The 27,568-nt window shown below is 40.4% G+C and overlaps 1 protein-coding gene across 1 annotated transcript in view; it reads left to right on the top strand.

Moving 5' to 3' along the window:
• The window catches only part of CFAP54 (cilia and flagella associated protein 54), a 310,179-nt gene that overhangs the window by 106,543 nt on the left and 176,068 nt on the right, over positions 1–27,568 (top strand). Inside the window, 5 exon segments of the mRNA XM_021092730.1 lie at positions 3,041–3,163; positions 13,106–13,234; positions 16,280–16,394; positions 18,346–18,435; positions 19,427–19,553. Of these exon segments, the coding sequence (XP_020948389.1) occupies positions 3,041–3,163; positions 13,106–13,234; positions 16,280–16,394; positions 18,346–18,435; positions 19,427–19,553 (584 nt within the window).

Raw genomic sequence — 27,568 nt, 5'->3', positions numbered from 1 at the left:
GACCTTCTTCTGGTGTTTCTTCCCGGTGGGATATTATTTCTTTCTTTCCTTTTTTTTTTTTTTTAAGGACTGCACCTGCGGCATACGGAGGTTCCCAGGTTTGGGGTCCAGTCGGAGCTGTAGCTGCCGGCCTGCAACCACAGCCACAGCCATGCAGGATGGGAGCCGCATCTGCAACCTGTACCACAGCTCATGGCAATGCCGCATCCTTATCCCACTGAACGAGGCAGGGATCCACACCTGTGTCCTCATGGATGCCAATCAGATTCGTCTCCACTGAGCCATGATGGGAACTCCGGGGGTATTATTTTTAAATGATAGGATGGAAAGGAAAATACTAGCCACACCACAGCATCCTGTTTGATGTGATCTAGCAGAGAGGCTACATCGGGAACAGCACCTGTCGCTGGTGCTCCATTGTTGAGGTCAGTCCACTGTCATCGTCTAGGATCCCACTGACTCAGGATATCTTTAACTCAGAAAGTGGGTTAGGGGAGTTCCCGTCATGGCGCAGTGGTTGACAATCCGACTAGGAACCATGAGGTTGCGGGTTTGGTCCCTGCCCTTGCTCAGTGGGTTAACGATCCGGCGTTGCCGTGACCTGTGGTGTAGGTTGCAGACGCGGCTCAGATCCCGCGTTGCTGTGGCTCTGGCATAGGCCGGGGGCTACAGCTTCGATTCGACCCCTGGCCTGGGAACCTCCATATGCCGCGGGAGCGGCCCAAAGGAATAGCAAAAAAAAGACAAAAAAAAAAAAAAAAAAAAAAAAAAAAAAAAAGAAAAAAGAACAGGAGGTTAGAAAGACTACTGTATGGGTAATAGGTATCGATGGACAGCTGATGGGAAGATAATGGATTTGTTTAGTAAAGGGTGGCGAAATACCTGGATATTCATCTGAAAGAAAGTAGAATTGGACCCGCATTTTGTATCAACATAAAAAGTCCAGGTGTACTAATGACTTAGAGGTAAGATGAGGCAAAAACTTTTAGAAAAAAAAAATCTCAGGAGATGACATGTGCAATCCAGGGATGGGGGACCCCTTTCCAACCAAGAGAGAATTCTTAGAAATAATAAGAAAGATAAGACATATTTGACTATGTTTATGTTAACCTACGTGTGACAAAGGAGGCCATAACAAAGATAGTAGAACATTTACGGCTTTGGGAAAATATCTAACACTGATAAGGGTACATATGTAAATATTTACATGTAATGTAATATGTATGTAATGTAAAATATATAGTGTAATATATATAACAGAAGTCTTACAAATTGACAATAATAATAAAAAATGGGCACAGAAAAATAATAGGCAGTGTACAGGAGAGAAAATCCAGGTGGCCAAGAAACGTATGAAAAGATGCTAAAACTGAAAATCCATAGAAATGCACATTAAATCAACAACATAATGAGACTGCCAGACTTGAAAAGATCTGTAACCCCTATTGCTGGTGAGGATGTGGGGCAAAGGCATATTCATTCATTAATGGGAGAACTGGGAATTGTAACAAGCGTTGGATTTCTGCAAAGCAATCTTAATTTTAATTGAATATAATTTTCGGTAAAATTAAGAAACAAATTTACCTGACATACCAATTCCTCTGCTATTAATTTATCTCATAGAATACGATTTTAGTAAATTAAAAAATGCATTTACCCAACACAGCAAACCCTTTATTAGCAATTTATCCCACCGACTAAAATCACCCCTCTTTTTACCCCTTGGTTCCACCTGCTGGGCACACAGTCCCATATGATGGTCATTGATTTAGAGTGTCATTTAGCTGTGCCCTGGAGGTTGGTATGTCACCCTCACTGGGCACCACCTCAAAGCTGGCACCTCGGTTGCCACTTATTTTGGCACCCGAGCCTGTATAAGGGTGGTGTCACTGTGGCATTCTTGGTGGTGACAGAAAAGCTGGAGACAAAGGGAAGGTGCAGTAACAGGAGCCCTGCCGGACTGTAAAACTTCAGCCGTAAAACTGTGCAACATGAAGAGTCTGGAAATGGCTGAATGAATTAGGATTTGTTCACACTAAAGAATATTATGTAACCATTAGAAGTAATGAATTAGAGCTATACTTGTAAACTTGGAGGGATTATTCACAAGACATGCTTGAAGGGGAAGGGCGCAGTTCAGAAAATGTGTATAAATTTCACTTTGTAAAATAACATTAACCTTGCTTTTATGTAGATTACATGAGCCCAGAGAAAACTGCAGAACTACTAGCTTGTTGACATGATCTGGGGATCTGGTGTGGTGTTGGGGGAAGAGGGCGGGGGTGGAGGGGAGGAATTAAAGCAGCATTAAAAAATTCATACGTGTAATGTAACAGTAGTAATAACATGATTAGAATGGTGGCTTGAAGCAATGAATGTACCCACAAAGGACCAATACCCATATATTAATTTGTCTTTTGGGATAGTCTCAATGACGAAGAGATTGATGCAATTTCAGCTCTGCTTTTCTGATAGTAATATTGCTCAGAACTGTGCAGCAGTATTGAAAGCTAAAGTTACGTCTTGATCAAATTCAGGATCACATAATGTGGAGCAAAATTAAGGAAGTAAGCCCCCATATTAATTGGTTTCCTAGGATATGGATGCTTAGTTTTAATGATAAAGGAAACTCTGATTTCGAGGACTTGTGTCACTGTATATTTAATATGGTATAGCCCTGTCCACATGGTTTTTTCAGTGTCCTCCCAAGCCCGAATGTGGTCTGTAGCTTCTTGTATAGATGTCATACTCTGCCTGTATCTTTTATGGCACTTGTCAAAATGTGCTTCATTTTATAGTCATTTGTGTATTACTTTATCTTCTCCGCTAGTTTTCAAGTTACTGAGATGAAAGACTCATCTGAAAATTGAATTTATCCATTTTATCTCGGGGTACACTTATTTATACATGATGAGCAATTTATCTGTAATTACTAATACAGTAAAATGTGATGGCTTAAAACTTGTATCATTTAAATAGAACATTTTTAATGAGTAAAGATGATATTTTCAACAAAACCCATTGTGCTTCTATTTTTCAGATCTTGATAAAATGTATAGTGGTTTTGCAAGGACTACCAAATATCATCCACTCAAAGAAACACATTGCGAGCTTTGAAAGTGTGCAGCACATGATAGCTTGTTGTATCTTCTATATAACAAAGGTATTTATCTCATTCTTTGTCTGACATCTTTTTTGTGTGTGTACCATTCTTTTTTAATGATTTTTATTTTTTCCATTATAGTTGGTTTCCGGTGTTCTGTCAATTTTCTACTGTACAGCAGAGTGACTCAGTCACATGTACATGTGTACATTCTTTTTCTCACATTCTCCTCCATCATGTTCCATCATAAGTATTAGATATAGTTCCCAGTGCTATACAACAGGATCTCATTGCTTATCCATTCCAAAGGCAGTAGTTTGCATCTATTTATCCCAGATTCTCGTCCATCCCACTCCTCCCCCTCTCCCTTGGCAATCACAAGGCTGTTTCTCCAAGTCCATGATTTTCTTTTCTTTGGAAATATTCATTTGTGCTGTATATTAGATTCCAGATATAAGTGATATCCTATGGAATTTGTCTTTCTCCTTCTGACTTACTTCACTTAGTATGTGAGTCTGTTCCATCCATGTTGCTGCAATGGCATTATTTTGTTCTTTTTAATGGCTAAGTAGTATTCCATGTGTATATATTTTCCACATCTTCTTAATCCAATCATCTGTCGATGGACATTTGGGTTGTTTCCATGTCTTGTTATTGTGAATAGTGCGACAATGAACATATGGGTACATGTGTCTTTTTCAAGGAAAGGTTTGTCTAGATATATGCCCAAGAGTGGGATTGCTGGGTTGTTGTATGGTAGTTCTATATTTAGTTTTCTGAGGTACCTCCATACTGTTTTCCATAATGGTTGTACCAATTTACATTCCCACCAACAGTGTAGGAGGGTTTGCTTTTCTCCACACCCTCTCCAGCATTTGTTATTTGTGAACTTATTAATGACGGCTATTCTGACTGGTGTGTCTTTGTCTGATATCATAATGAAACTATACTGTCTTAGGAATCCAAAAGATATAGAAAGTTAAGCTGCTTTTAATCACAGTAATTAAAATATTAAAAAAATACCCCCCCCAAAAAAAAACATTTTAGATCAAAAGTTGCCTGAGAGGCTAGTGAATAAAGCCTGGAGGGTGTATCTTAGGCTGGGGAAGGGGGATGGAAAGAGGCATTTTATGGGACCACACTCATTTTGGAAAGAAGAAAGAACCAAGAGACCAGAGGCAGAGAGGTAGGCTTAGGTATCCTCATTGCTGGGCTCAAAGACCAGCATTGTGTGTTTCCACAGAGGCTTTGGTTGCCTGAATCCAGTGAGTCTCCTCAAGGCAGGGCGATATCTGCCTGCCTGTTTTTAAGTAGTCCTCACAGAGCCGTTCTGATATGTCAGGATCCAGAAGAATACTGCATGGGTGGGCTGCTTTGATGCGTCACTTTAGCTGGGACTTAAGTTTGCTTCTGTGGAGGTCTGGCCACAGAGAGGCCTCTACCCTCTACCTTAGCAAAGAGCTAATGAGTTGCTAGCAATTCTTGGCTTGACCTCAGGAGCAGAAAGTTGTTTTGTCACTCACTGGTTTGCCACCACTGAATAGACCTGCATGACCTGCGCTGCGTAGATGCTGAGGGAGCATGAGCCATTGGCAAGAAGAGAAAAAGAATAACTCACTTAAGGGAACTCAGAGCCCCAAGGGGCAAAGAGCAGGCTAAACACTAGGATGATTGTGCTATTTACTTTCCCATGTTGGAAAGGATCAGAGATGACTTAATAATTAAAAAAAAGAAAGGAAGAAAAAAGAAAAAACTTTCAAGGCAATACAATTAGGTTATCAAAACAAAAAACAAAAAAACCTGTGACTCCACCAATTAAATTTTTTCTTTCAGTTTTATTGAGATAGTATTGACATACAGCACTGTGTAAGTTTAAGGTACACAGCATAATGATTTGATTTTCATATATCATGAAGTGATTATCACAATTAGTTTAGTAAACATGCATTTCTTGTATAGATACAAAATGCAAGAAGTGAAAACAATTTTTTTTCTTGTGATGAGAACTCTTAGAATTTATTCCCGTAACAACTTTCATATATAACAAATTTCACTTTTGGTTAAAAAATTAAACATATGAGGGTTATGATGATGATACTTCTTGAATCAAATCTCGACGCTTAAGAAATACCTGTCAACGTAGAACAGAATTACTTTGTGATAAATTCAGAAGACAGGTCCAGAAGTCATAACATGAAATAAAAGGAGTCTGGCAATAGAAAAGAAATGCATGGAGAAGGAGCCATCCTTCTGAGTCCCAGGCAGGAGTAATGTAAGAAGATATGTATAGACGTGTGTTGGTAAAATTCTTAAAGTCTAAGAATAAGGACAAATCTTAAAAGTCTTGATAGCCAAAGAATAGGTTATTTGCAATGGAAGAATCCATTAGCTTCAGACTTTTTATCAGCAACATGACAAGTTAAAATCCTGGAGCAGCATTTTTAGAATCCTAAGGGGAAAAGACCGAGACCCCAAAATTAATAACCAGGAAAGATATCATTCATTTGTGAGGGCAAAAGAAACATTCTCAGAAGTGCGGGCATTTAGAAAGCTTCTGCCCATGTACTTATCTGAGCAAAACACTTGAGGAAATGCTCCATCAAGTGACAATTGGTTCAGAGCAGAAATCCCACGATAGGGAAAGACAAAAAGGAGAGGAATAATGGGAGCAATGAATCTTGCAATAATAATGATGTGACTAGGACTTTGCAGACAAATGCTAAGTAAGGATTCTTGAAATAGAAGGGTCATCCTTGAAAGAAAAACTTATTAGTAACCTAGAACTAAAGCCTAGAAATGAGTAACCTAGAAATTCTGTTTGGGGTTAAGGGAGGGATAAGAAAGTCGAGATGCTTGGCACATGGTTATGTGTTACAAATACATACAGTATAAAAATGCCTATTGTATAACATTATTCTTTTCTTCTAATAGGACATGTATTTAAAGATGACAGTGGAGTATATAGGCATGAGCTGAACTTTAAAGCACAATAGGACTTCTAAATTGACAAGAAGGGAGAATGAACAGAGGAATGACAGGGAGGAAAAAGGAACAGAAAAAAGTGGCAGGGATCAAAAATGACTAATTCAACAAAAGTAAGAAGAAGGAAAAAGATCGTGTTTAAGATGAAAGGATAAAATCAAGTATATTAATTACATCACTAAGGGTGAATGAACCCAGAAGACGAGAGACTGTCAGATGGGCTGAAAAGTCAGATTCAAATATGCATTATTTCCAGAAACTCTTGTAAAACAAAATAATAAGCCAAGGTTGAAAAATAAATGGAAAGGTTTTGGGAAATGCAGGAAAAAATAAAGGAGGAGACACAATTTTCACATCTGAAAAAGCGGAATTCAGGGTCCAAAACATTAATCAGGAGAGAGAGGCATTATGTAGACTCCTTCCAGTCTGTGCTGTCTGGTCACCCTTTTCTGCTCCTGGCTGGCATTAGGTCACTGTCTTCGGACAGTCTCATTGTCAAGTATAAAAGATCCATCTGAATTCAAATGAAACCTGAATTTTTTTTTTGCAACAGCCAATTAAAGGAGAAAAACAATTAGGTTATATGAAAAAGGCTACAGAGGCATTGGCTAACACTTAGCAACCTTTTCTAACAAAATTTCCAAATAGTTTAGAAATGGAAGGAAGTCATTGCATAGTGGTAAAGACATTTACCAAAAATTTTCAGCAAATATCATACTAAATGGCAGATTTCTGAAGCTGTTTACTTAAAAACCAGGCCTGGGAAATGCTAACTCAATAATATAATTTATTATTTGTAGAGATTCTGTCTTATGCAATAGATAGGCTATGAAATAATTTTGTAATATTAGAAAAGGATAATTTGTCTGTAATTGTAGAGATCTCAAAAACCCAGGAGACTCTAGTAGAAGATTACTAGAATTAAAAAGAGAATTTGCAAAGTGGTATAACAATTTATAAGTATTTATAAAGTTATCTAAGACACAAACTGATAACTTGGGTTTGTTTATGTTTTTGCTGTTGTTTTTATTTTTAATACTCCCAATCCAGTCAGAAAGGAGAGGGGAAAATAATATCACTTAGAATACACAATATTTTTAACTTAACAAAATGTTAAAGAACCTAAATAAATATGAAATCTCACCAAAGGACACAAAATAAGATCTGAACATACGGCAGGGCCCACCAGGTTCCTGAACAGGAAGACTTACTGTCACAGCAAAATAAATGGTTCCTAAAATAATATTTCCATGCAGCGCAGTTTTAATCAGAATCCCAATGGGATTTCTCTGAAACCGATTAGAATTATGTGAAAGTTCTCAATGGATATTGAAATTTACCCTAAGGCCACTTCAGGAAAAATGATCCGAACAGAGCAATGGGCACATAGTTCAGTGGACTAGAACAGAGACCCAGGAAGAGCCAACCCCAGGTTCACAAGGAGAACATAATATAAGAAAAGGTGGCATTTAGATTCATTGAGACAATGATAATTTACTAATAAAAGGTGCTAATATACCTGACTGTTGATCTGAAAATAAACAAAGCCAGAGTCCTACCTCATACCGTAAAGAAAATAAAGTCCAGATGGATTTGAGGATGTTTGAATGGCCTTGAAATCAGGGGACACCTTTCTCAACAGGGCACAAAATTCAAAAGATACACAGATAAAAGATAAATAGATTACATAATAATTAAAAATACTTTTTATGGCAAGACACTGCAAACAAAACTTAAAGGCAATTATTTTTAAAAAATGCAACAGCTGCAAGGTTATTAACATTGATTACTCCAGGCAGTCATTGGTGAGAAAATACAAAATAATTTCACAGTTTGGGAAAAGAAGAATCTAATTTATTTTTAATTATGGAGGATATGATTAAATATTTCAGTCACTCTAAAAAGTGGAGCAGTGAGCAAGTGCCAGATGATGAATGGCCATCTCATGAGGTCAGCGAGAAGCCATTCAAGGGTTTCAAACCTGGGAGATTTCAAAAATGATGAGATTTATATTTTAGGAAAAAGAAATTATTCTGGTGGCACAACAGCTAATAATTAGAGGGGATAAGACCTGAGCCTGGAAATGAGTTAGAAGGTGAGCGGTGGTAAACCAAACTCATGTGGAAACAACGTGGGAGATAGAACTGAAAGGATTCAGGAGTTAATTATGAGATAGAATCGAATATGCAGGATCAAGGAGGGAGAGGAAGAGTCCATAGAAAGGCAGCTGTCTGGGCACTCTGTGAATACAGCACAATTTGTTCAACCCCAAGTGGGAAAAGGGGGGAAGATAATGAGTTGCTTTTTTTTTGTTTTTTTTTTTTTTTTTGCCAGCCTACATCCCAGCTACAGCAACACAGGCTCCGAGCACATCTGCCACGTACACCACAGCTCAAGGCAACACCAGATCCTTAACCCACTGAACGAGGGCAGGGATCGAACCCGCGTCCTCATGGATCTTAGTTGGGTTCATTACCGCTAAGCCATGACAGGAACTCCCAATGAGTTTTGAATATATTGAGTTTGGAGGCCTGTAGGATGTCCAAAGAGGTGGGCATTATGTAATCGGACATGGAGGCTTGACGTCCAGGAGAGGCCAAGTATATCAAGAAAAAGGAGTCATTAGTTTATGGACTCAAGCGACAGAAGTAGGGGGTATCACGTGGGAATAGTGTGCAGGGTAAGAAAGGAAGAGAATTGTCTCAGAATCTCAAGGATGCTCTTCGTCCAGGGGTCCAGTCCTGTTTCCAGTAGGCAAGAGGAAGGATTGGAAAGGTGATTAGTCCAGAGCGATTTTGGTAATCGAACCCCTCCCCAACCTTGGGAATCTTTCTGGGGCTATTAGTTCCGTCTTTGTCACACAGTGTAGCTACTGAAAGCAGGGGTCCCACACAATCCAAAAGACCCCTTTCCATTGCCACTGCTCTCTCTCGCTCTCTCTATTGCTCTCTCTCTCTCTCTCTCTCTCTCTTTCACACACACACACACACATTTTAGCCTAGCATTACTGTAATACTGGGCTAAACCCACCCCCCAAACCCTTCCATCAGTCTTTCCAGGACAGGGGTGTCTCAAGCAAGAGAAGACCGGTTTATACTGTCTTTCCAGGGCTTTGGACAGTTACTCACTTTCCATTTAGAGGCGACTGCAGTGTTCCTCCACAGCAGAGAAACCTTATTCCAAAGCAGCTTATCGGTGGTAACTTGCCAATAGAAACTTCTCCTAAAAACCAACCAACCAACTAACCAACCAACCAAAAAACCAATTCTGCACGTGGAGGGGAGGCAGGAGAGGGAAGGGCTGAGGACACAGGAGAGGAGGGCTGCCCGTTTGAGCAAGATCCCTGAGACGAGGCAGTGGGTTTCGAGCACATGCAGGATCAGCCCTGACAGGAGACTTGCCTCTCCCGTCTCATGGGAGGAGGGTGGTTGTCCTTGCAGGTGAGTGTGCAGGTAGGTTTGTGAACAGCAGATGAGCCAGTTCCCTTTTATTCCTCTGTGAAAAGGAAGCAAGGTCATTTGCTGAGAGTGAGGAGGTAGAGATTAAGGGTAGGTTTCAGAGACTTGAGAAGATGTTTATAACAGCCGCAGCGGAAGATGGGACAGGGTGACCTGGAATAAATGGGGTTTCCGGTCAGCATTTGGGATCCGGTGGAGGTTGAAGTCCATCACTATCCACCTGCCTCCTCGCTCAGCTGCGTGTGATTTTTCTCCTGCAGCAGCTTGGGGCTGGCTCTGCATTCCTCCACCTGCCATCCGTGACCGAAGCCCCCTGTCCCTATTGAGGAATCATTCTGAGATCCAGCTGACATTATTGTAGAAATGACCCTGAATGTGAATGTTCTGGACTTTTTTTTTTTTTTTTTTGTCTTTTTAGTGCCGTCCCTGCCGCATATGCAAGTTCCCAGGCTAGGGGTTGAATCGGAGCTGTAGCTACAGCCATAGCAACATGGGATTCTGAGCCACGTCTGCACCTACACCACAGCTCATGGCAACACTGGATCCTTAATCCACTAAGCAAGGCCAGGGATTGAACCTGCATCCTCATGGATGCTAGTCAGATTCGTTTCCACTGAGCCACAATGGGAACTCCCTGGACATTTAAATTGTTTTTTATTTCCTTATTTTTTTAATTACTCAATGAATTTTATTACATTTATAGTTGTACAATGCTCATCACAACCCAGTTTTATAGCATTTCCATCCAAACCCTCAGCGCATCCCCCTACCTTCCAACCTGTCTCATTTAGAAAACATACGTTTTTCAAAGTCTGTGACTCAGTATCTATTCTGCAAAGAAATCATTGTGTCCTTTTATTATTATTATTTTATTTTTATTTTTATTTATTTATTTTTTTCTTTTGCCATTTCTTGGGCCGCTTCCACGGCATATGGAGGTTCCCAGGCTGGGAGTCAAATCAGAGCTGTAGCCACAGGCCTACGCCAGAGCCACAGCAAGCGGGATCCAAGCTGCATCTGCAACCCACACCACAGCTCACGGCAACGCTGGATTGTTAACTCACTGAGCAAGGCCAGGGATTGAACCCCTAATGGTTCTTAGTCGGATTCGTTAACCACTGCGCCATGACGGGAACTCCATTGTGTCCTTTTTTTTAGATTCCACATGTAAGTGTTAGCGTATGATGTTGCTGTCTGCTGTCTGACTGACTTCACTTAGCATGGTAATTTCTAGGTCCATCCATGTTTCTGCAAATGCTATTATTTCTTTCCTTTTAATGGCTGAGTAATATTCCACAGTGTGTATGTACCACAGCTTCTTTATCCATTCCTCTGTCAATGGACATTTAGGTTGTTTCCATGTCCCTGAACATTTTTAAAAGTATAGTATATATTATCATCAAATTTTGATACTAGAGCTGGTTTGGTGTCAAATTAATAACCTGAGACTTGTCCTTTTGGAAGTTTTTTTCCAGCTGGACCAAGAGACCCAGGAGCCTGGCTAATCCTGAATCCCAGATTTGAGGCATTTGTTTGATATAAATAAATTTTATATAGATTTTTCTCTTAAGACAGGTAAAGCCCAATTAGTCAAATGGCCCTGTTTTTTTTTTCTCTGTTCTGTTTTAAAAATTGGTAATCTTTCCAGATGGCTCCATTTTTTTCTGAGTTGTTAGAATTCTAAATGAAGTGCCACTTCTGAGACATGTCATCTTAAGTGTTTCATTATTTTCACATTGTTAAAAAAAAACTTTTATGCTAAACATCTGGCACATCAAAAAAATTTCTGTTCACCATTTGGTATGTTAAGCAGAATTGGCCATTTTTCTTTTGATTGGAAAAATTATTTTCTCATTTGGTATTTTCCACTGGTATTTTAAAACAAAGAGGAATGATTGCACAGTTCTCTATAAACCATATATGTTGGAAAACAGAGGTGAACAAGGAACAAACGTTAGCTCATTTCTGTTTTCTTATAACAAAACTTGCTCCCTCTCATATCAATTTTATGATGAAATTAGACTGTTGGGCTTGGCATTCAAGGCCCTGCTCAGCCCAAGTTCCTCTACCTTTTCAAAATGTGTTTCATTGTTTTCCTTCCCACATTCTGTTCCACAGTCAGCATTAATTTAACACCATTGCTCTGGCCCTACAGAAATATTTCAGTTCTTACCACTTGTGTTAAGTCGGTCTTATCAGATTCAAGCAGCCACTCACTGCTCTTCAACCTCCGTATATGTCGTTTCTTTGCCCGGGAAGTAACCATTGTTACTTATCTTAATCCTAGCCTATTCAACCTGACAGAATTCATCTACAGATAGCAAACTCATACAAACTTATTTGTACCCTAAGAGCATTGCCCTCTGGGAGTCATAGTGAATGTGTCCCTTTCATGTGATCCTTCGTTAGAGCAAGGTGTATGCAAATCAGATTGCTGGCCAGGGACGCTTTCCTGGAGTTAATGCCAGAGCCAGGGTTTTAATGACCAGGTAAAGCTAAATAAATAGGTGTGTGTGGGGGGAGAGCCGTTCTGGGAAAAGCCTCCGCTGGAGGAGACCGTCAAGTCCTGACACCGTGGACTCTGGGCTCCATGTATCGTAAGCTTAACGTACAAGGAGGTGAATCGTGGAAGATGATGTTGAAGAGGTGGCTAAGGGTCAGGTTGCAAGAGGCCAGGTAACGATCAGTGACTAGGAATGTGGACCAGAGGGCAGGGCGGGCCCTTCTCCTGCGAGTACAATTTGTCCTTCCCCCAGGGTTTGTGGAGAATCTGCTCAAACCAGCTGATCTCTAGTCGAGGTCACTGCCCCAATGTCTGGTAAATCCTTTACTGCTGTAAATCCCCTCCCACTCCCCCGCCAGCCCCAAGACACCGTGAGGTCAGTAGTTGTGTCATTTCACATGCAAGACAACTCAAGGCAAGCAGTGGTGGTTTTGTGGCTTTTAAGAATGATTTTGTTTTAGCACGGATCTTTTAAGTGGAAATATTTTTTAATAGTTAACTTACTATACAAAAGATGTATGGTGGTATGTCCCAGAGAGATGGGAATTCATTACTGATGAGATTCCTGGGTTTTTTGTCTTTTTATTTAAAATAGTGAAAACAGAGTTTCCGCCGTGGCACAGCAGAAACGAATCCAGCTAGGAACCACGAGGTTATGGGTTTGATCCCTGCCCTTGCTCAGTGGGTTAAGGATCTGGTATTGCCACGAACTGTGGTGTAGGTTGAAGACGAGGCTCGGTTCTGGCGTTGCTGTGGCTCTGGTGTAGGCCGGTGGCTGTAGCTCTGATTCGACCCCTAGCCTGGGAACCTCCATATGCCCCGGGTGTGGACCTAAAAAGACCAAAATAAATAAATAAATAAACAAAAATAAAATAGTGAAATCATGCTGTTTTAGTCCTAGGGAAATATGATCTATAGGTAAACTCCCAGTTTCCTTAATCAAGTCAGGGGGAGTTAGATCCAAAACATTAATGAGACTTCTGAATTTATGGCAGACGATACATGACACTTGAAAATAGACGCGTTTCCTACAGATAATTAAGAAATATTTTTAATTAGATTCTGCGTTCGTGGAAGGAGTATGACCTGGCAGTAGCAATTATAAATTATGGAAAAAAGATGTTGGACATCACATCTGGATGCAAATCTCTGTTTGGTGCTGCTGAACACGAAGAGGTGCAAGACGAGGTACCTGTTCTTTGTTTCTCATCTTTAAACCTAAAGCTCGTGGAATTTTCTGAGAGGTCATGTAGTCTTAGTAAACATGTTAGAAAAGTGATCAGGGAGTTCCCATCGTGGCTCAGTGGTTAACGAATCCGGCTAGGGACCATGAGGTTGCAGGTTCAATCCCTGGCCTCACTCAGTGGGTGAAGGATCTGGCGTTGCTGTGAGCTGTGATGTAGGTCACAGATGCAGCTCGGATCTCGCATTGCTGTGGCTGTGGTGCAGGCTGGCGGCTACAGCTCTGATTAGACCCTCAGCTTGGGAACCTCCATATGCCCCGGGTGCGGCCCTAGAAAAGGCAAAAAGACCCCCCACCCCCCAAAAAAAGTGATCAGGTTTTCATTTGTCATTATTTCCATAAAACTAATAAGTAGCGAAGAGCTGCTTTTTCCTTTTTCTTTTAATTATTATCAAGGGACTTCCTGCTGAGGCACAGTGCGTTAAGGATCCAGAAGTTGCTGCAGCTGTGACATGCATAGGTCACAGCTCCAGCGGATTCAGTCCCTGGCCTAGGAACTTGCATATGCTTCAGGGAAGGCCAAAAGAGAAAAAAGAAAAAACGTAAGGCATCCATGCTAGAATACGGAATAGCCCCCTATTACTAGTACTGATGTCCAGTTAGGTGCTGATAGAGAGCCTCCTATACCCATTTGGACACTGGACTGAAAGCTCGCTAAGTCCCTCTCAGACTAAAGACTTTATTATTCTGGGCAGGTCATCAAATGCAGTAAATACACGTCAGAGCTTTTTGCTGTGTTCAGAGTCAATTTCCCAAACTCCTTGTGACATCTCAGTTGTCTTCTTTATGAGACTGCTATGTTTGAGACCCCCCCCCTTTTCTTTTTAGGGCAGAACCTGTGGCATATGAAGGTTCCCAGGCTAGGGGGTCTAATGAAGCTACAGCTGCCAGCCTATGTCAGAGCCACAGCAACGCAGGATCTGAGCCACATCTTCAACCTACAATACAGCTCATGGCAACACCAGATCCTTAACCCACTGAGCAAGGCCAGGGATCAAACCCGAAACCTCATTGTTCCTAGTCAGATTTGTTTCCGCTGAGCCACAAAGGGAATGACGAGACCACTTTTTTTTTTTTTTTTTCTTTCTTTCTTTCCTTTGGCTTTTCAGGGCTGTACCTGAGGCATATGGAGGTTCCCAGGCTAGGGGTCAAATCGGAGCTACAGCTGTTGGCCAATGCCATAGCCACAGCAATGCCAGATCAGAGCCATACCTGTGACCCACACCATAGCTCATGGCGATGCCAGATCTTTAACCCACCGAGCGATGCAAGGGATCAAACCTGAATCCTCATGAGTACTAGTAGGGTTTGTAATTTGCTGAGTCACAACAGGAATTCCAAGAGACCACTTTTCAATATCTGCCTCCCAAGCACGGATCTTACTAGAACTGCTTTTATTGCATTTTCTTTCAACTGTGTGGTTAAATGGTTTTGTAGATCAGATTTTGAAATACTGCTTAGTTCATCAGGTTTCTGAGATGTGCTAGGAATTACTTGAAGCCCCCTCAGTGATTGGGGGGTGTAGGGACTGTTACCCCCAAGCCTATTACTGTTGCAGTAGCTCTGTTTCTATCTCTGTTATATGTTGAAAGATCTTAAAAAACAAACAAACAAAAAAAACATTTTACTGGATGAATTTTTTAATTATAATTTTTTTTTGAGGGGGCTTTTTTGTCTAGAGAAAGTTTTGATTAAGCTGGAAGCAGTTTGAGGGATTTTTCCACCAAGTGGTGTCCACGCTCAGAGTCCATCACCCAGGCCCCTTTGGGTCACCCTGGCCTTGACTCTGAACCCTGACCCTTCGCGTCATTGTAGGCAGGACCCCATGCTTCGTTCCTTGGAGCCCCTAGTCCAGAATAAGGTTGGGATATTTCCTTTGGACCCAGACTGTAGGGCCTGGAAGCTAATACCTACGTTACAGTCAGACGTCACTGTAACCACTCAAGGTCCTTCTGAGCCTATAAGGGTTTGGGGGGGGTCTATTTTGTGGAAAACAGGAGACATTAACCAGTCCATTGTTAGGCTCAGAGAGGCGAAAACAGGTGAGGAGGCTGAGTGCAGACCCACTAATTCTTTTTTTCCCTTTTGGCTGCCCCGTGGCACATGGAAGTTTATGGGGTCTCGGAGCCGCAGTTTGCCCTTAACCCACTGCTCTGGGTGGGGGATGGAACCCATGCAGCCACAGAGACAACTCAGATCCTTAACCCAATCCTGAGCCACAGCAGGAACTCCAGACCTGCTAATTCTTTTTTTTTTTTTCTTCCTAGGGCCGCACTTGTGGCATATGGAGGTTCCCGGGCTAGGGGTCTAATCGGAGCTGCAGCCGCCGGCCTAAACCACAGCCACAGCAACGCCAGATCGGAGTCACATCTGTGACCTACACCACAGCCCACGGCAACACTGGATCCTTAACCCACTGAGCAAGGCCAGGGATCAAACCCGCAACCTCATGGTTCCTAGTCGGATTCGTTAACACTGAGCCATGACGGGAACTCTGGACCTGCTAATTCTTAATTCACTAATTACTAATGCTGTTATGTTCAATGAAAGGAAAAGCAGCAAAAGCAGTTAGCTTGGTTGTAAAGAAGCTCCTTCTGGGAAAAAGAAAGGAAGACAAAAAAAAGAGAAAAGGGATACATTTCCAAGAGCATATTATTTTGAGGACTCTTATAGATATACCCTCAGCTGCTTTCAGAAGGGAGTGTGTATGGCAGGAGGGCTAATTTGGGGAGAAGTTACTGGAAAGAAGGGAGAGGGAAGAAAAGATATATTTTGGTCAACCTCCATACAACACTTAGAACTGTGTGTGGCATTTGGTTAGAATACCTCGATAGTTACTATTCATCATTAATTCATATCGTTTAGCTATGGAGATTCATAGTTTAGTCTACCAAGTATGAAAATATGAATTATAATTTAAAGTGTTATTTGAAAATGATAATTCTTGAAACATGTCGAAGTATATTCTGACATTTCACTAATGTTTCTAGGGTTCTTTGAAGAAGTCTTCCAAGACTAAGAAGCCACAGCAAATATTACTACCTGAAAAAATAAATGAACAGCTGGTCTTACTGGAGACACACCTACTCAAACTGACAAAGCAATGTAGCCTTTTTTTTTTTCTTTCTGTATACTTTTGTTTTTTTAAAATAAGAAAATATTTGGCTGAAAGGATTAGAATACAGTTAGCATTTGGGACACCCTTTAAGGTTTATGCGGTGCTTTCGCATTGTGCCATTAAGCCTAACAGTGCTCCGTTAATAAGGGATTGTTAACTGCTTTTTTACAAATGTGGCTGGCAAAGATTAAGTGACTTATGTAGGATTATATAGCTGGCTTGGATCTGAGCCTAAATCTTCTCATTCTAAGGCGGGTTTCTCGACCTTGACACTGTTGCCAGTTTGAGTCAGATAATCCTTTGTTTCGGACCGTCCCGGGCAACTTGCGGCTGTAGAGCTGCATCCCTGGCCTTTGTCCTGAGATGCACAGCACACCATACCCTCGGCTGTGACAGCCAAGGGGGAGGCAAACATGGCCAAAGATATTGGGGAAGGGGGACACAAAATTGAGTCTCTGCTCCGAAGGCAAAAATGTAACTGAGAAATAAAGGGATTAGTTCCAGTGATTGGCGTTTTGGAATTTGCACTTTGGAAATCTGATTCAGAAACTAATTTAGTTTTTGGTGATGACAAGTATTGTCACTTTTTTTTTTTTTTTTTTTTTTGTCTTTTTGCCATTTCTTGGGTCGCTCCAGCGGCATATGGAGGTTCCCAGGCTAGGGGTCTAATCGGAGCTGTAGCCACCAGCCTATGCCAGAGCCACAGCAACGCGGGATCCGAGCCGCGTCTGCAACCTACACCACAGCTCATGGCAACGCCGGATCGTTAACCCACTGAGCAAGGGCAGGGATTGAACCCGCAACCTCATGGTTCCTAGTCGGATTTGTTAACCACTGCGCCACGACGGGAACTCCTTCTCACATTTTTTAAAAGCAGGTACTGCAAACCTTTTAGGACAAGAGAGGACCTACATTTCTCTCGTTAGGAGGCTCCGCTTTAGGCCCCTTGGTCTTTTGCAGAGTAACTCTACTTGGACAATTTTCTGCCCCACCTCACCTCTCTCACTCTGTGCCTCAGTTGTATCTGGGGTGGTGGTCCTTTTTCGGAATTCCTGGACTTGGATCTCTCACTGTATTTACACTCCATGTCTGTTTCAAGTGAAATTTATGAATTGAACCCAGTGTTCTATTATTCGCATAACCAGTAACCCTAGTTTCGGGAAAGCTGTAATTATCTGGTTACATATAAGAACTAGAATTCCTTAAAGTGTAAAGTGAGCTAGAAATGTGAATTACTTATTTTCATATTATCAACCCCCACCCCCGACATTTTGCTCGAAAGCACAATGTAATGTTCCTAGCTAATCAGTCGATTCAGTAACAAAACAATAGCAAAAATAATAGTTTTATCCAGTGCTTTCTGTGTGCCAGGAACTATTTTAAGTGTTTTACACAGATTAAAACTATATAACCTGTATATAACAACCGTATGAAAAAGGTGCTGTTATTATCCCCATTTTAAAGATAAGAAAACCGAGGCACAGGGAAGCTGAGTAACTTCCCAAGGTCTCATAACTAAAAAGTGTCGGGGCTAGAATGTGAACCCAGGCAGCCTGGCTCCAGTGTCTGCGGTTTTCATGATTCTACACTTTCTTTTAATTTTATAAAAACAGAGTTAATACATTTGGTAGGTTTTTGAGTCTGCTATTGTGGTGATTCACAATAACTGTTGAATGAGAAAGACTCATGCCTTGGAAATTCTTCCCATATTTGGTGGTGGACTCCTTGGCTTTTAGGGAGAAAATATGAAAGGAAAATAATCGCGATTATTGGATTTTTTTAATCTCCAAAATATGATATAATTAATATCTTAAGGTACATCATTTAGAATGTAAAAAACTGGCTATTTTCCTGTTTTTCGTCCCCACCAAAACCCTTTCATTTTTGGATATTTGTGTTAAAGAGAACCTACAACTCACTAATTCTTCTTAACTTTAGATGTTACGACTGAACTCTCAGGAGCAGAGGATCCTATATTTCTTTACCCTATAGTTTTAAATTGGTCGGTCAAAAGTGCTGTGAAAGAAGGTAGGTGACCTCAGTGTACATATGTTGTCCACTCAACTCTTTTTATTTTTTTATTTTATTTTATTATTTATTTATTTATTGCTTTTTAGGGCTGCCCTGTGGCATATGGCGGTTCCCAGGCTAGGAGTAGAATCAGAGCTACAGCTGCTGGCCTAGGCCACAGCCCCTGCCATGCCAGATCCAAGCTGTGTCTGCAACCTACACCACAGCTCACAGCCTCACCAGATCCTTAACCCACTGAGTGAGGTCAGGGATTGAACCCGCAACCTCATGGTTCCTAGTTGGATTCGTTTCCGTGGCGCCACAGTGGGAACTCCCTGTTCACTCAACTTAATGTTAAAGCTCTTATATCTTGCGGATTATGTTGTCTGCTATTTAAAGCTTTCACCTGTTCGAGGCAGAAGCTTTCTTGTTCTTACCCATTCAGAGTAACACAGCCTCTTGATTACCTGATACTGAAAGAGACCTAAATAAGGACCTAAAAATCTGGACGGAGAGAGAGAGCCTTGATGGTGGCTTATTTGGGCAGTAAATGGTATTTTTATGGAACTTACAGAAGCTAGGAATTAAAAACGTATTAGTGATCTTTAGGTTCAGCTATGAAGAAAGAGCACATTATTGTTTAACTCAGAGTGACATAGAGTGAAAATTCGTTATTATTCGTTATAATAAAAACTCATTATTCTGGCAATTTTCAGTATTTTTTTCCCTACCTAGTCACATGTTAGAGGCAACTTTTAGGAAATCTTTCTTAACACTGAGGTATTTGGAAAATAAATAAAATGTAGACTGTAAAGGAATATTTTATCTTAGAAAAACAATAGTCTCACCACTTATACTCCACTACATTTTTTTTTTTTAAGTGACAGTTCTAAAAAGCAGGTTGATGAACTTGCCTGTTGGGACAAAAATGACTCTTAGCATTAGTAACTTTCAATGCCGATAATCATGCCCATTAGTGACTTATCTATGAATTTCCTTGTTTTTGCAGTTATGAAATTTAAGCAGAGACCTCGATTCCTGGAATTCTTTACACAAGTTATGCTCAAATGTATGAATGATGAAAAATTTCAAATTATGGTGGAGATAACAAATCCTGTCCACGACTTCTTGAAAAGGTACTTGCCAATATCTATTTTATTAGCATTGACAACTTTAAAAATGAGTAACATTATTCCTTAAAGATATATGAGGCGGATGAAAAAGAGTGGGGAGATGCAGTTAAAACAGCCGTCTGGAAGACGGTGAGGATTTATGGCTGTGTAAAAACTTTAAAAAGCATGAAAATATTTATACAGCTGACCTGAGGAACAGTAGAGCGTGCTCATATTTTGAGCAGGAAAGAAGTGAGGCCTTTGGCTGTTGAGTCAGGTTGGATGATAGCATTTCCCAGTGAACAACAAACATAGTGATTTGATATTTCTATACATTTCAAAATGATCACCATAAATCTAGTTGTCATCTTTTACCACGCAAAGCTATTACACAGTTACTGACTCCTGTACTGTACGTTTTATACTGTACATCGCATACCTAAGACGTTTATTTTGTAGCTGGAAGTTTGCACCTCTTAATCTCCCTCACCTGTTTCTCTTCCCCCCACCCCCGCCCTGCCCTGGCAACCACCTATTTGTTCTCTATATCTGTGACTTGGTTTCTGTTTAGTTATGTTTGTTCATGTTTTGTTGTTTAGATTCTCCATCTAAGTGAACTTGTATAGTATTTCTTTCTCTATCTCATGTATTTCACTTAGGATAATACCCTCTAGGTCCATCCATGTTGTCTCAAATGGCAAAAATTCACTATTTTTTACACCTGAATAACATTCCACTGTGTATGTACAGCCCACATCTTCTTTATCCACCCAGCTACAGATGGGTGCTTAGATTGCTTCCATATCTTGGCTATTGTAAATAATGCTGCAGTAAACATAGGGGTGAGTTAGGTTTTTGTTTCTTTGGATAAATACCCAGGAGTGATGTTGCTGGATCAGAGGTAGTTCTAGTTTTAATTTTTTGAGGAACTTTCATTCTGTTTTCCACAGGGTCTATACCGTTTTCCAGTCCTGCCATATCTTCACCAATACCTTTTATTTCCTTTATTTGTTGTCTTTTTTTTTTTTTTTTTTTTTTTTTTTTTTTGCTTTTTAGGGCCGCACCTGCAGCATGTGGAAGTTCCCAGGCTGAGGTTGAATTGGAGGTACAGTACAGCTGCAGGCCTGCACCACAGCCACAGCAACGTGAGAGCCCAGCCACAGCTGTGACTACACCATAGTTCATGGCAACACCGGATCCCCAACCCACTGAGCAAAGCCAGGGATCAAACCTGCATCCTCATGGATAGGAGTCGGATTTGTTTCCACTGTGCCACGACAGGAACTCCCTTGCCTTTTTTTTTTTTTTTTTTTTTTTTTTTCCACACCTGCAGCATATGGAAATACCCAGGCCATGAATTAAATCCAAGCTGCAGCTGCAACCTACAACACAGCTGAGGCAATGCTGGATCCTTAACCCACTGTGCCAGGCTGAGGATTGAACCTGGGACACCCAGATACAACACTGCCAGATACTCAACCTGCTGTGCCATAGCAGGAATTCCTGCTGTTTGTCTTTTGATGATAGACATTTTGACACCTGTGAGGTGATAATCTCATTGTGATTTTTGATTTGCATTTTCCTGATGGTTAGTGGACTAGGGACTTTCCATGTACTTGTTGGCCATCTCTATGTCTTTTGTGGGAAAAAAGGTCCTCGGTTCTTTTTTTAAGTGATGTTTTGTTTTGTTTTGTTTGCTTTTTAGGGCTGCATCCATAGCATATAGCAGTTCCCTGGCTAGGGGTTGAATCGGAGCTACAGCTGCCGACCTACACCACAGCCACAGCCACGTGGGACTGAGCTGCATCTGCAGCCTATACCACGCTCACGGCAGTGCTGGGTCCCTGACCTACTGAGCAAGACCAGGGATCAAACCCGCATCCTCGTGGATACTAGTCAGATTCTTTTCTGCTGAGCCACAATAGGCACTCTTTTTTTTTTTTTTAATGTTGAGTTTTATGAGTTCTTTGTATACTTTGAATATTAACTTCTTGTCAGATATATTATCTGCAACTGTCTTCTCCCATTCAATAGGCAACCTTTTCATTTGTGGATCATTTCCTTCCCAGTGCAGATGTTTTGTTTTGTTTTGTTTTTTCCAGTTTGATGTAGTCCCATTTGTTTATTTTTGCTTTTGTTTCCCTTGCTCGAGCAGATAAATCTAAAGAAAAACATTGCTAAGACTGATGTCCGAGAGCATCCTGCTTATGTTTTCTTCTAGACGTTTTATGGTTTCAGGTCTTATATTTAAGCCTTCAATCAATTTTGAGTTTATCTTTGTATGTAATGTGGTTTGGGGTCCAGTTTTAGCCATGTGCCATGCTTTTGTAATTCCTTTGCATGAGCGAGCAGAGCCATCTTGGGTGTGCCCATTTGTATGTTGAATGGGGAGTTCCTCAAATAGAAGTACCACAACTTAAAATTATCCCTCTTATTCTCGAAGCCTGAATGGCTCTCTTTGCCCTCAAAGAAAATCGTTGTGTTTCATGCCAGTTTTGAGCGATGCCAAGTGAATCCAACTCTTCTTCCAACAACTGGACTTTAATTTCCCCTCTGGACACAGGTCTAGCTCTCTCATTCTAGAAAAAGACAACAGCAGTAACACAGGGTCTGTTTTAAAGATGGCAGCAGAAGGTAAGTATTCTCCTAAAATCCTACTGGAAAACTCTGCTTCCTAAAATAGGCACTTCATTTATTAGAACCAAAGCTTGGAATATATGTGCTTCATATTTTCAAAAGATATAAAAGAGGAAATTGCTTCTGTTAAATGAAGCAGGCCATGGTCCTGAGAGAACTGGCCGGAATTAGAAAGTCCCGCTAATTTAAAGAACCATAGCCAAAATGAGGTGTTTGGAGGCTGTCAATAATAGTCTTGATACCAAAGAAAATCAGAAGGCACTTTTAGTGCAGTAAAATTTGGAGGGCTGACCAGGGTGGTTCAGCTGAAGAATAATAGATACTCCCAAAGAGGAAGATGGGATAAGTGGTTTAGACCAGCGGTATAACAAAAGACCCCTGGAGTGGGCTTCGAGTGGAGCGGAGTCCGGAGATTGCACTTTACAAGTGAGTTCAAACCAAAGTAATGGTTTCAGTCGTTAAGGCTGAGCAGGTGTTTTAGGATGTGATTCTGCAGGTCGGGAAGTCGAGAGGAGGCACCTGTGGAACACATGGATTTTGACTTTGATAGTCATATCTGTTTTCTTTGTATGTTTATTTATATGCTTAACATATTTTTGTACAAAGAAATTTTTTTGTACTGCAACAGACAAATAGGCAGCAGTATTTTCTTCTAATTTTATGGTTGCACGGTTTAGATTTAGTGTCTTAATCCATATGGAATTTATTTTGATAAAGGGATTTAGATTTGACTTTATTGTTTTTTTCCCCTAAAAAATGTTAATCAATTGTTGGTAACATTGAAAAAGTAATATCTTTGTTACAAATTTTTTTATTTTTAACTATGACTTATTATTTTTGGCCACACTTGCAACATGAGGAAGTTCCTGGGCCAGGGATCAAACCCACTCATGCCACAGGTGCAGCCTGTGCCACAGCTGCAGCAATGCCAGATCCTTAACCTGCTGCGCCACGAGGGAACTCCCATCTTTGTTACTCATTTTTAATGTCCCCTTTTCACATTGGTGATTCTACTCATAATGCTTATAAATCACAATGAAAATATTTCATGAGTTTTCATGTTCTACATAGCAAAAAATCAAAGTATATGGACACAAGTGCTGAAAAGACAAAACTAATTTGACAGAAACATAGTAATATTGAGAGTTTAATGTGCTGCTTTTAAAAAGACAAACGTAGGAGTTCCTGTTGTGGCTCAGTGGTAACTGAACTTGACCAGTATCCATGAGGATGCAGGTTCAATCCCTGGCCCTGCTCAGTGGGTTAAGGACCTGGCATGGCTGTGGCTGTGGTGTAGGCTGGCAGCTGCAGCTTTGATTTGACTCCTAGCCTGAGAACTTTCATGTACCGTAGGTGTGGCCCTTAAAATAAATAAATACATAAAAAGACAAAAATAAAAATGACATATAAAATGTACATAACTAAGATTAATTTAATATATAATTAAGACTAAAACCCTTTAAAGCCCTTAATAAATTTCAAAAAAAAGTAATGCTTAAGCTGTAAAATGAAGCTCAGTTGATCACCTACACTAAAAATTACAAAGCTCACATTCTCCTACAGTACAATAAAACTGAAATTTTGTAACAAAATAAATTACTGACATATATAATTATATAGTTTTATAGAATAAATTACCATATATACTTGTATATAATTAAAATATATAACAAAGAAGTCTGACTAAAGGTATAGAGCCTTTTGAAAATCATGCTAAGAAGAAGCCCCAAATCAAATGGACTCAAAGCAGCAAAGACAAATTTTTAGCTTTAAAATCTTCTTTTACTTATTAAACAAGAAAAAATAAAGTTACACAAACCTATTGGACTCAAGAAATTGGAAAAACAACAAAATAAGTCTAAGAAAGCAGAAAAAATAAAAATAAAAGTTGAAATTAACTATATCTTTTTCATTTTATTTTGTTTTATTTTATTTTTTGGTCTTTTTAGGGCTGCCCTGGCACATGAAGGTTCCCAGGCTAGGGGTCGAATCAGAGCTACAGCTGCCAGCCTATACCACAGCCGCAGCAACACCAGATCTGAGCTGCATCTGCAACCTACACCACAGCTCATGGCAATGCCGGATCCTTAACCCACTGAGCGAGGCCAGGGATCAAACCCCTAACCTCATGGTTCCTAGTTGGATTCATTTCCTAGTCGGTTCATTTCCGTGCGCCACAGTGGGAACTCCCTATATGTTGATTTTAAAACACTCCAATTAAGGAGTTCTCACTGTGGTTTAGCTGGTTAAGAACTGGACATAATGTCTGTGAGGATGCAGGTTCAATCCCTGGCCTCGCTCAGTCGGTTAAGGATCCAGCGTTGCCACAAGCTGTGGTGTAGGTTGCAGATGCAGCTCGGATCCTGTGTTGCTGTGGCTGTGGCATAGGCCTCAAATGCCATTCTGATTCTACCCCAGCCCAGGAATTTCCATATGCCGCAGGTGTGGCCATAAAAATAAAATGGTCTAATTGATAACTCCTAGGGTTACTTCTTTGAAGATATGAATAAATTGGGTAATTTTCTGGGCAGCAAATTCAGAAAAAGGAAATGTAAGTAATCCAAAGAGAAAATAGTTATAAATTTGGAAGTTGTTAAACATTATTTTATAGTATATGTAATTTAATATGAATAAATTTGAAAATCTAATTGAAAGTGATTATTACCTGGAAAAATTAAATTATTAGAATATATTCAAGCAGTAAAAAAAAAAAAATTGGGGAGTTCCTTCTAGGGCACAATGAGATCCTTAGTGTCTTTGCAGCACCAGGATGCAGGTTTGATCCCAGGTCTGGCACAGTGGACTAGAGGATTCAGCATTGCTGCAGCTGTGGCTAGGTCACAACTGTGGCTCAGATCTGATCCCTGGCCCGAGAACTCCACATGCCATGGGGCAGCCAAAAAAAAAAAAAAAAAATTTGGCTAGCTCAAAAACTTTTTTAGGCCAATTCTACATAATATAAAGGATCAAACACTTTTTGTTTTACATAAAGCTACTTAGAGCAGGGTTATAACGTTTCCTAGTGAATTTATCACACCAGACTCTGATACAGTTTTATAAAGAGAATAAAAATTAGAAAATTATTAATTGATATTATATAGCAGTATATAAAATCAAAATAAAATACTGACTTACAGATTTAGCTATGAGAATGTAGCTTTTGTTCTCAATGTAAATATAGTAGGAAATCTGTTAGTATAATTATCACTGGTAGTCAAAGGAGTCTTTCATAGGTGCTAAAAAGTCATGTGGTGAAGTTTAGCCACAGTTTCTGGCAAATTAGGATTAGAAGATTTTCTGTTAAATTAAGTGATACACAAAGAAGCCTGTTATTCCTTCTGTCATTTAATATTGTTCTGAAAGTTCTTGCCAGTGCATTAAAATAAGAAATAGGATTAGAATTCATGTGATTATCACATATTAGGGTCTCAAAAAATGTTTGTCAAATGAATTCCACATTAAAGTACTCTGAAAATGGAGAGGAAAGATTGCTATCTGCAAATAATTATTTTTTCACCTAACAAGTTAATTAACTGAGAACTATCAGAACTAATAATAGAATTCCATAGGATGGCTGGATGCAAAATCATTGCTTTTCTATATCAAGTAGAAAGCGTAATGGAAAAATGATCCTATTTCTATAAAGTAGAGGATTAAATTTATCAGAAATTGTGAGGGAACTTACGCTAATATAACAAAGATCAAACATTTTTACTAAGAGATATTAAAAAAAAAGACGAATAAATGGAGAGACAACACATTTGCTCCGTGTACAGGTGGAATATTGTAAAGATTTCTGTTATTCTCAAATTAATTTGTTGGTTTAATGCAGTTCTAGTCAGATTAGTTTGTATGTAATGGGCTAAAATAATGAAAAATATCTTTTAAAAAAGGCAACAGGAGAGGCTTGTGCTGTCAGATAAAGTACAATGGAGTTGTGTTTGCGAAATAATAGGCACACAGCCACTGGAACTCAATGAAGCACTGGTACAAGTAACCAAAACAATGACTAAGCCATGAAATCAAAGATCAATAACATTAATTATCTAAAAACTTAGAAATCCTATTTTTCATAACATCCCATAAGCAAAATGAAAAGCATTCAGAGCAAGGAGGAAGCAGTCTATGAAGCAGCTGAGGAGTGGAGTTTAGTCAGTGGATGAGAGTTCTGCAGCACATGGAGCAAAATGCTGTAAGAACTGGGAAGGTGGTGGCCCAAGCGAGCACTCACGACCTCAGTTCTCTCCATCCCTCTCTGCAATTACAGCAACCAGCCGGTTGGGTGGGGGAGGGAGGAGGTAGAGGAGAGCCCAAGCTGGTTGGAAGCATCAGGCAGCTAGTCTTAGGATGCAAGCAGCAGAGCAGAGGACCAGGGATCATTGGCCCACGCTTTGCAGTTCAGGCAGACAGAACATTTGTCAAAATGAATGCCAGCTCCCTGGGAGACTCTTGAAATTGCTGCAGAGTCCCAGCCAACCACAGGATCCAGGATCATCGTTATCAAACTTGAAGTGAGAGGCCAACCACTGTTGGAACCAAAATGAATTTGGAACCCTAACCCCTGGAAATAGCTATCCAGATTCACCCGTCATTTCATTTGCCCAGTGTTGATACGACCTTATATTTTAGTGAAGTTTATGGATCCCATTGATCATGCTATAGCAGGGTGGCGGTGTATGTAACAAATACGTATCAAAACAATATAAATTTCAGGAAATGTATGTTTCAAGGAAAATAAGTAATAAATACCAACAGAGGGAGGGATAATAAGAGATGATACAGTTTTGGGAGAAGGGCCCAGGTAGCCACAGGGGTTGATGGCAGATTAAAAAACAAGATTAAGAATTCCTACAAGTGGAGTTCCCATTGTGGCTCAGTGATAACAAACCCAACTAGTATCCATAAGGATGCGGGTTTGACCCTGTTCTTCCTCAGTAGGTTAAGGATCTGGTGTTGCCCCAGATGTGGTATAGATCACAGATGTGGCTCAGATCAGATCTGGCATTGCTGTGGCTGTGGTGTAGGCTGGCAGCTACAGCTCCATTGGACCCCTAGCCTGGGAACTTCCATTTGCCATGGGCACGACCCTAGAAAAGACAAAAAAAAAAAAGTATTTGAAAAAAATTCCGTGAACTTGGAGTTCCCGTCGTGGCACAGCAGAAACAAATCTGACGAGGAACCATGAGGTTGCTGGTTCCATCCCTGGCCCTGCTCAGCGGGTTAAGGATCTGGTGTTGCCGTGAGCTGTGGTGAAGGTCGCAGATGCGGCTCAGATCCCGCGTGGCTGTGGCTGTGGTGTAGGCCAGCAGCTACAGCTCCGATTAGACCCCTAGCCTGGGAACCTACATTTGCCACAGGTGCGGCCCTAAAAGGACAAAAGACAAGACCAAAAAAAAAGAAAA

The sequence above is a fragment of the Sus scrofa genome, chromosome 5, assembly GCF_000003025.6.
Source record: "Sus scrofa isolate TJ Tabasco breed Duroc chromosome 5, Sscrofa11.1, whole genome shotgun sequence".
Classification (NCBI taxonomy): domain Eukaryota; kingdom Metazoa; phylum Chordata; class Mammalia; order Artiodactyla; family Suidae; genus Sus; species Sus scrofa.
Note: the sequence above shows the minus strand (reverse complement) of the source record. Positions and strands in the feature narration are given on the sequence as shown.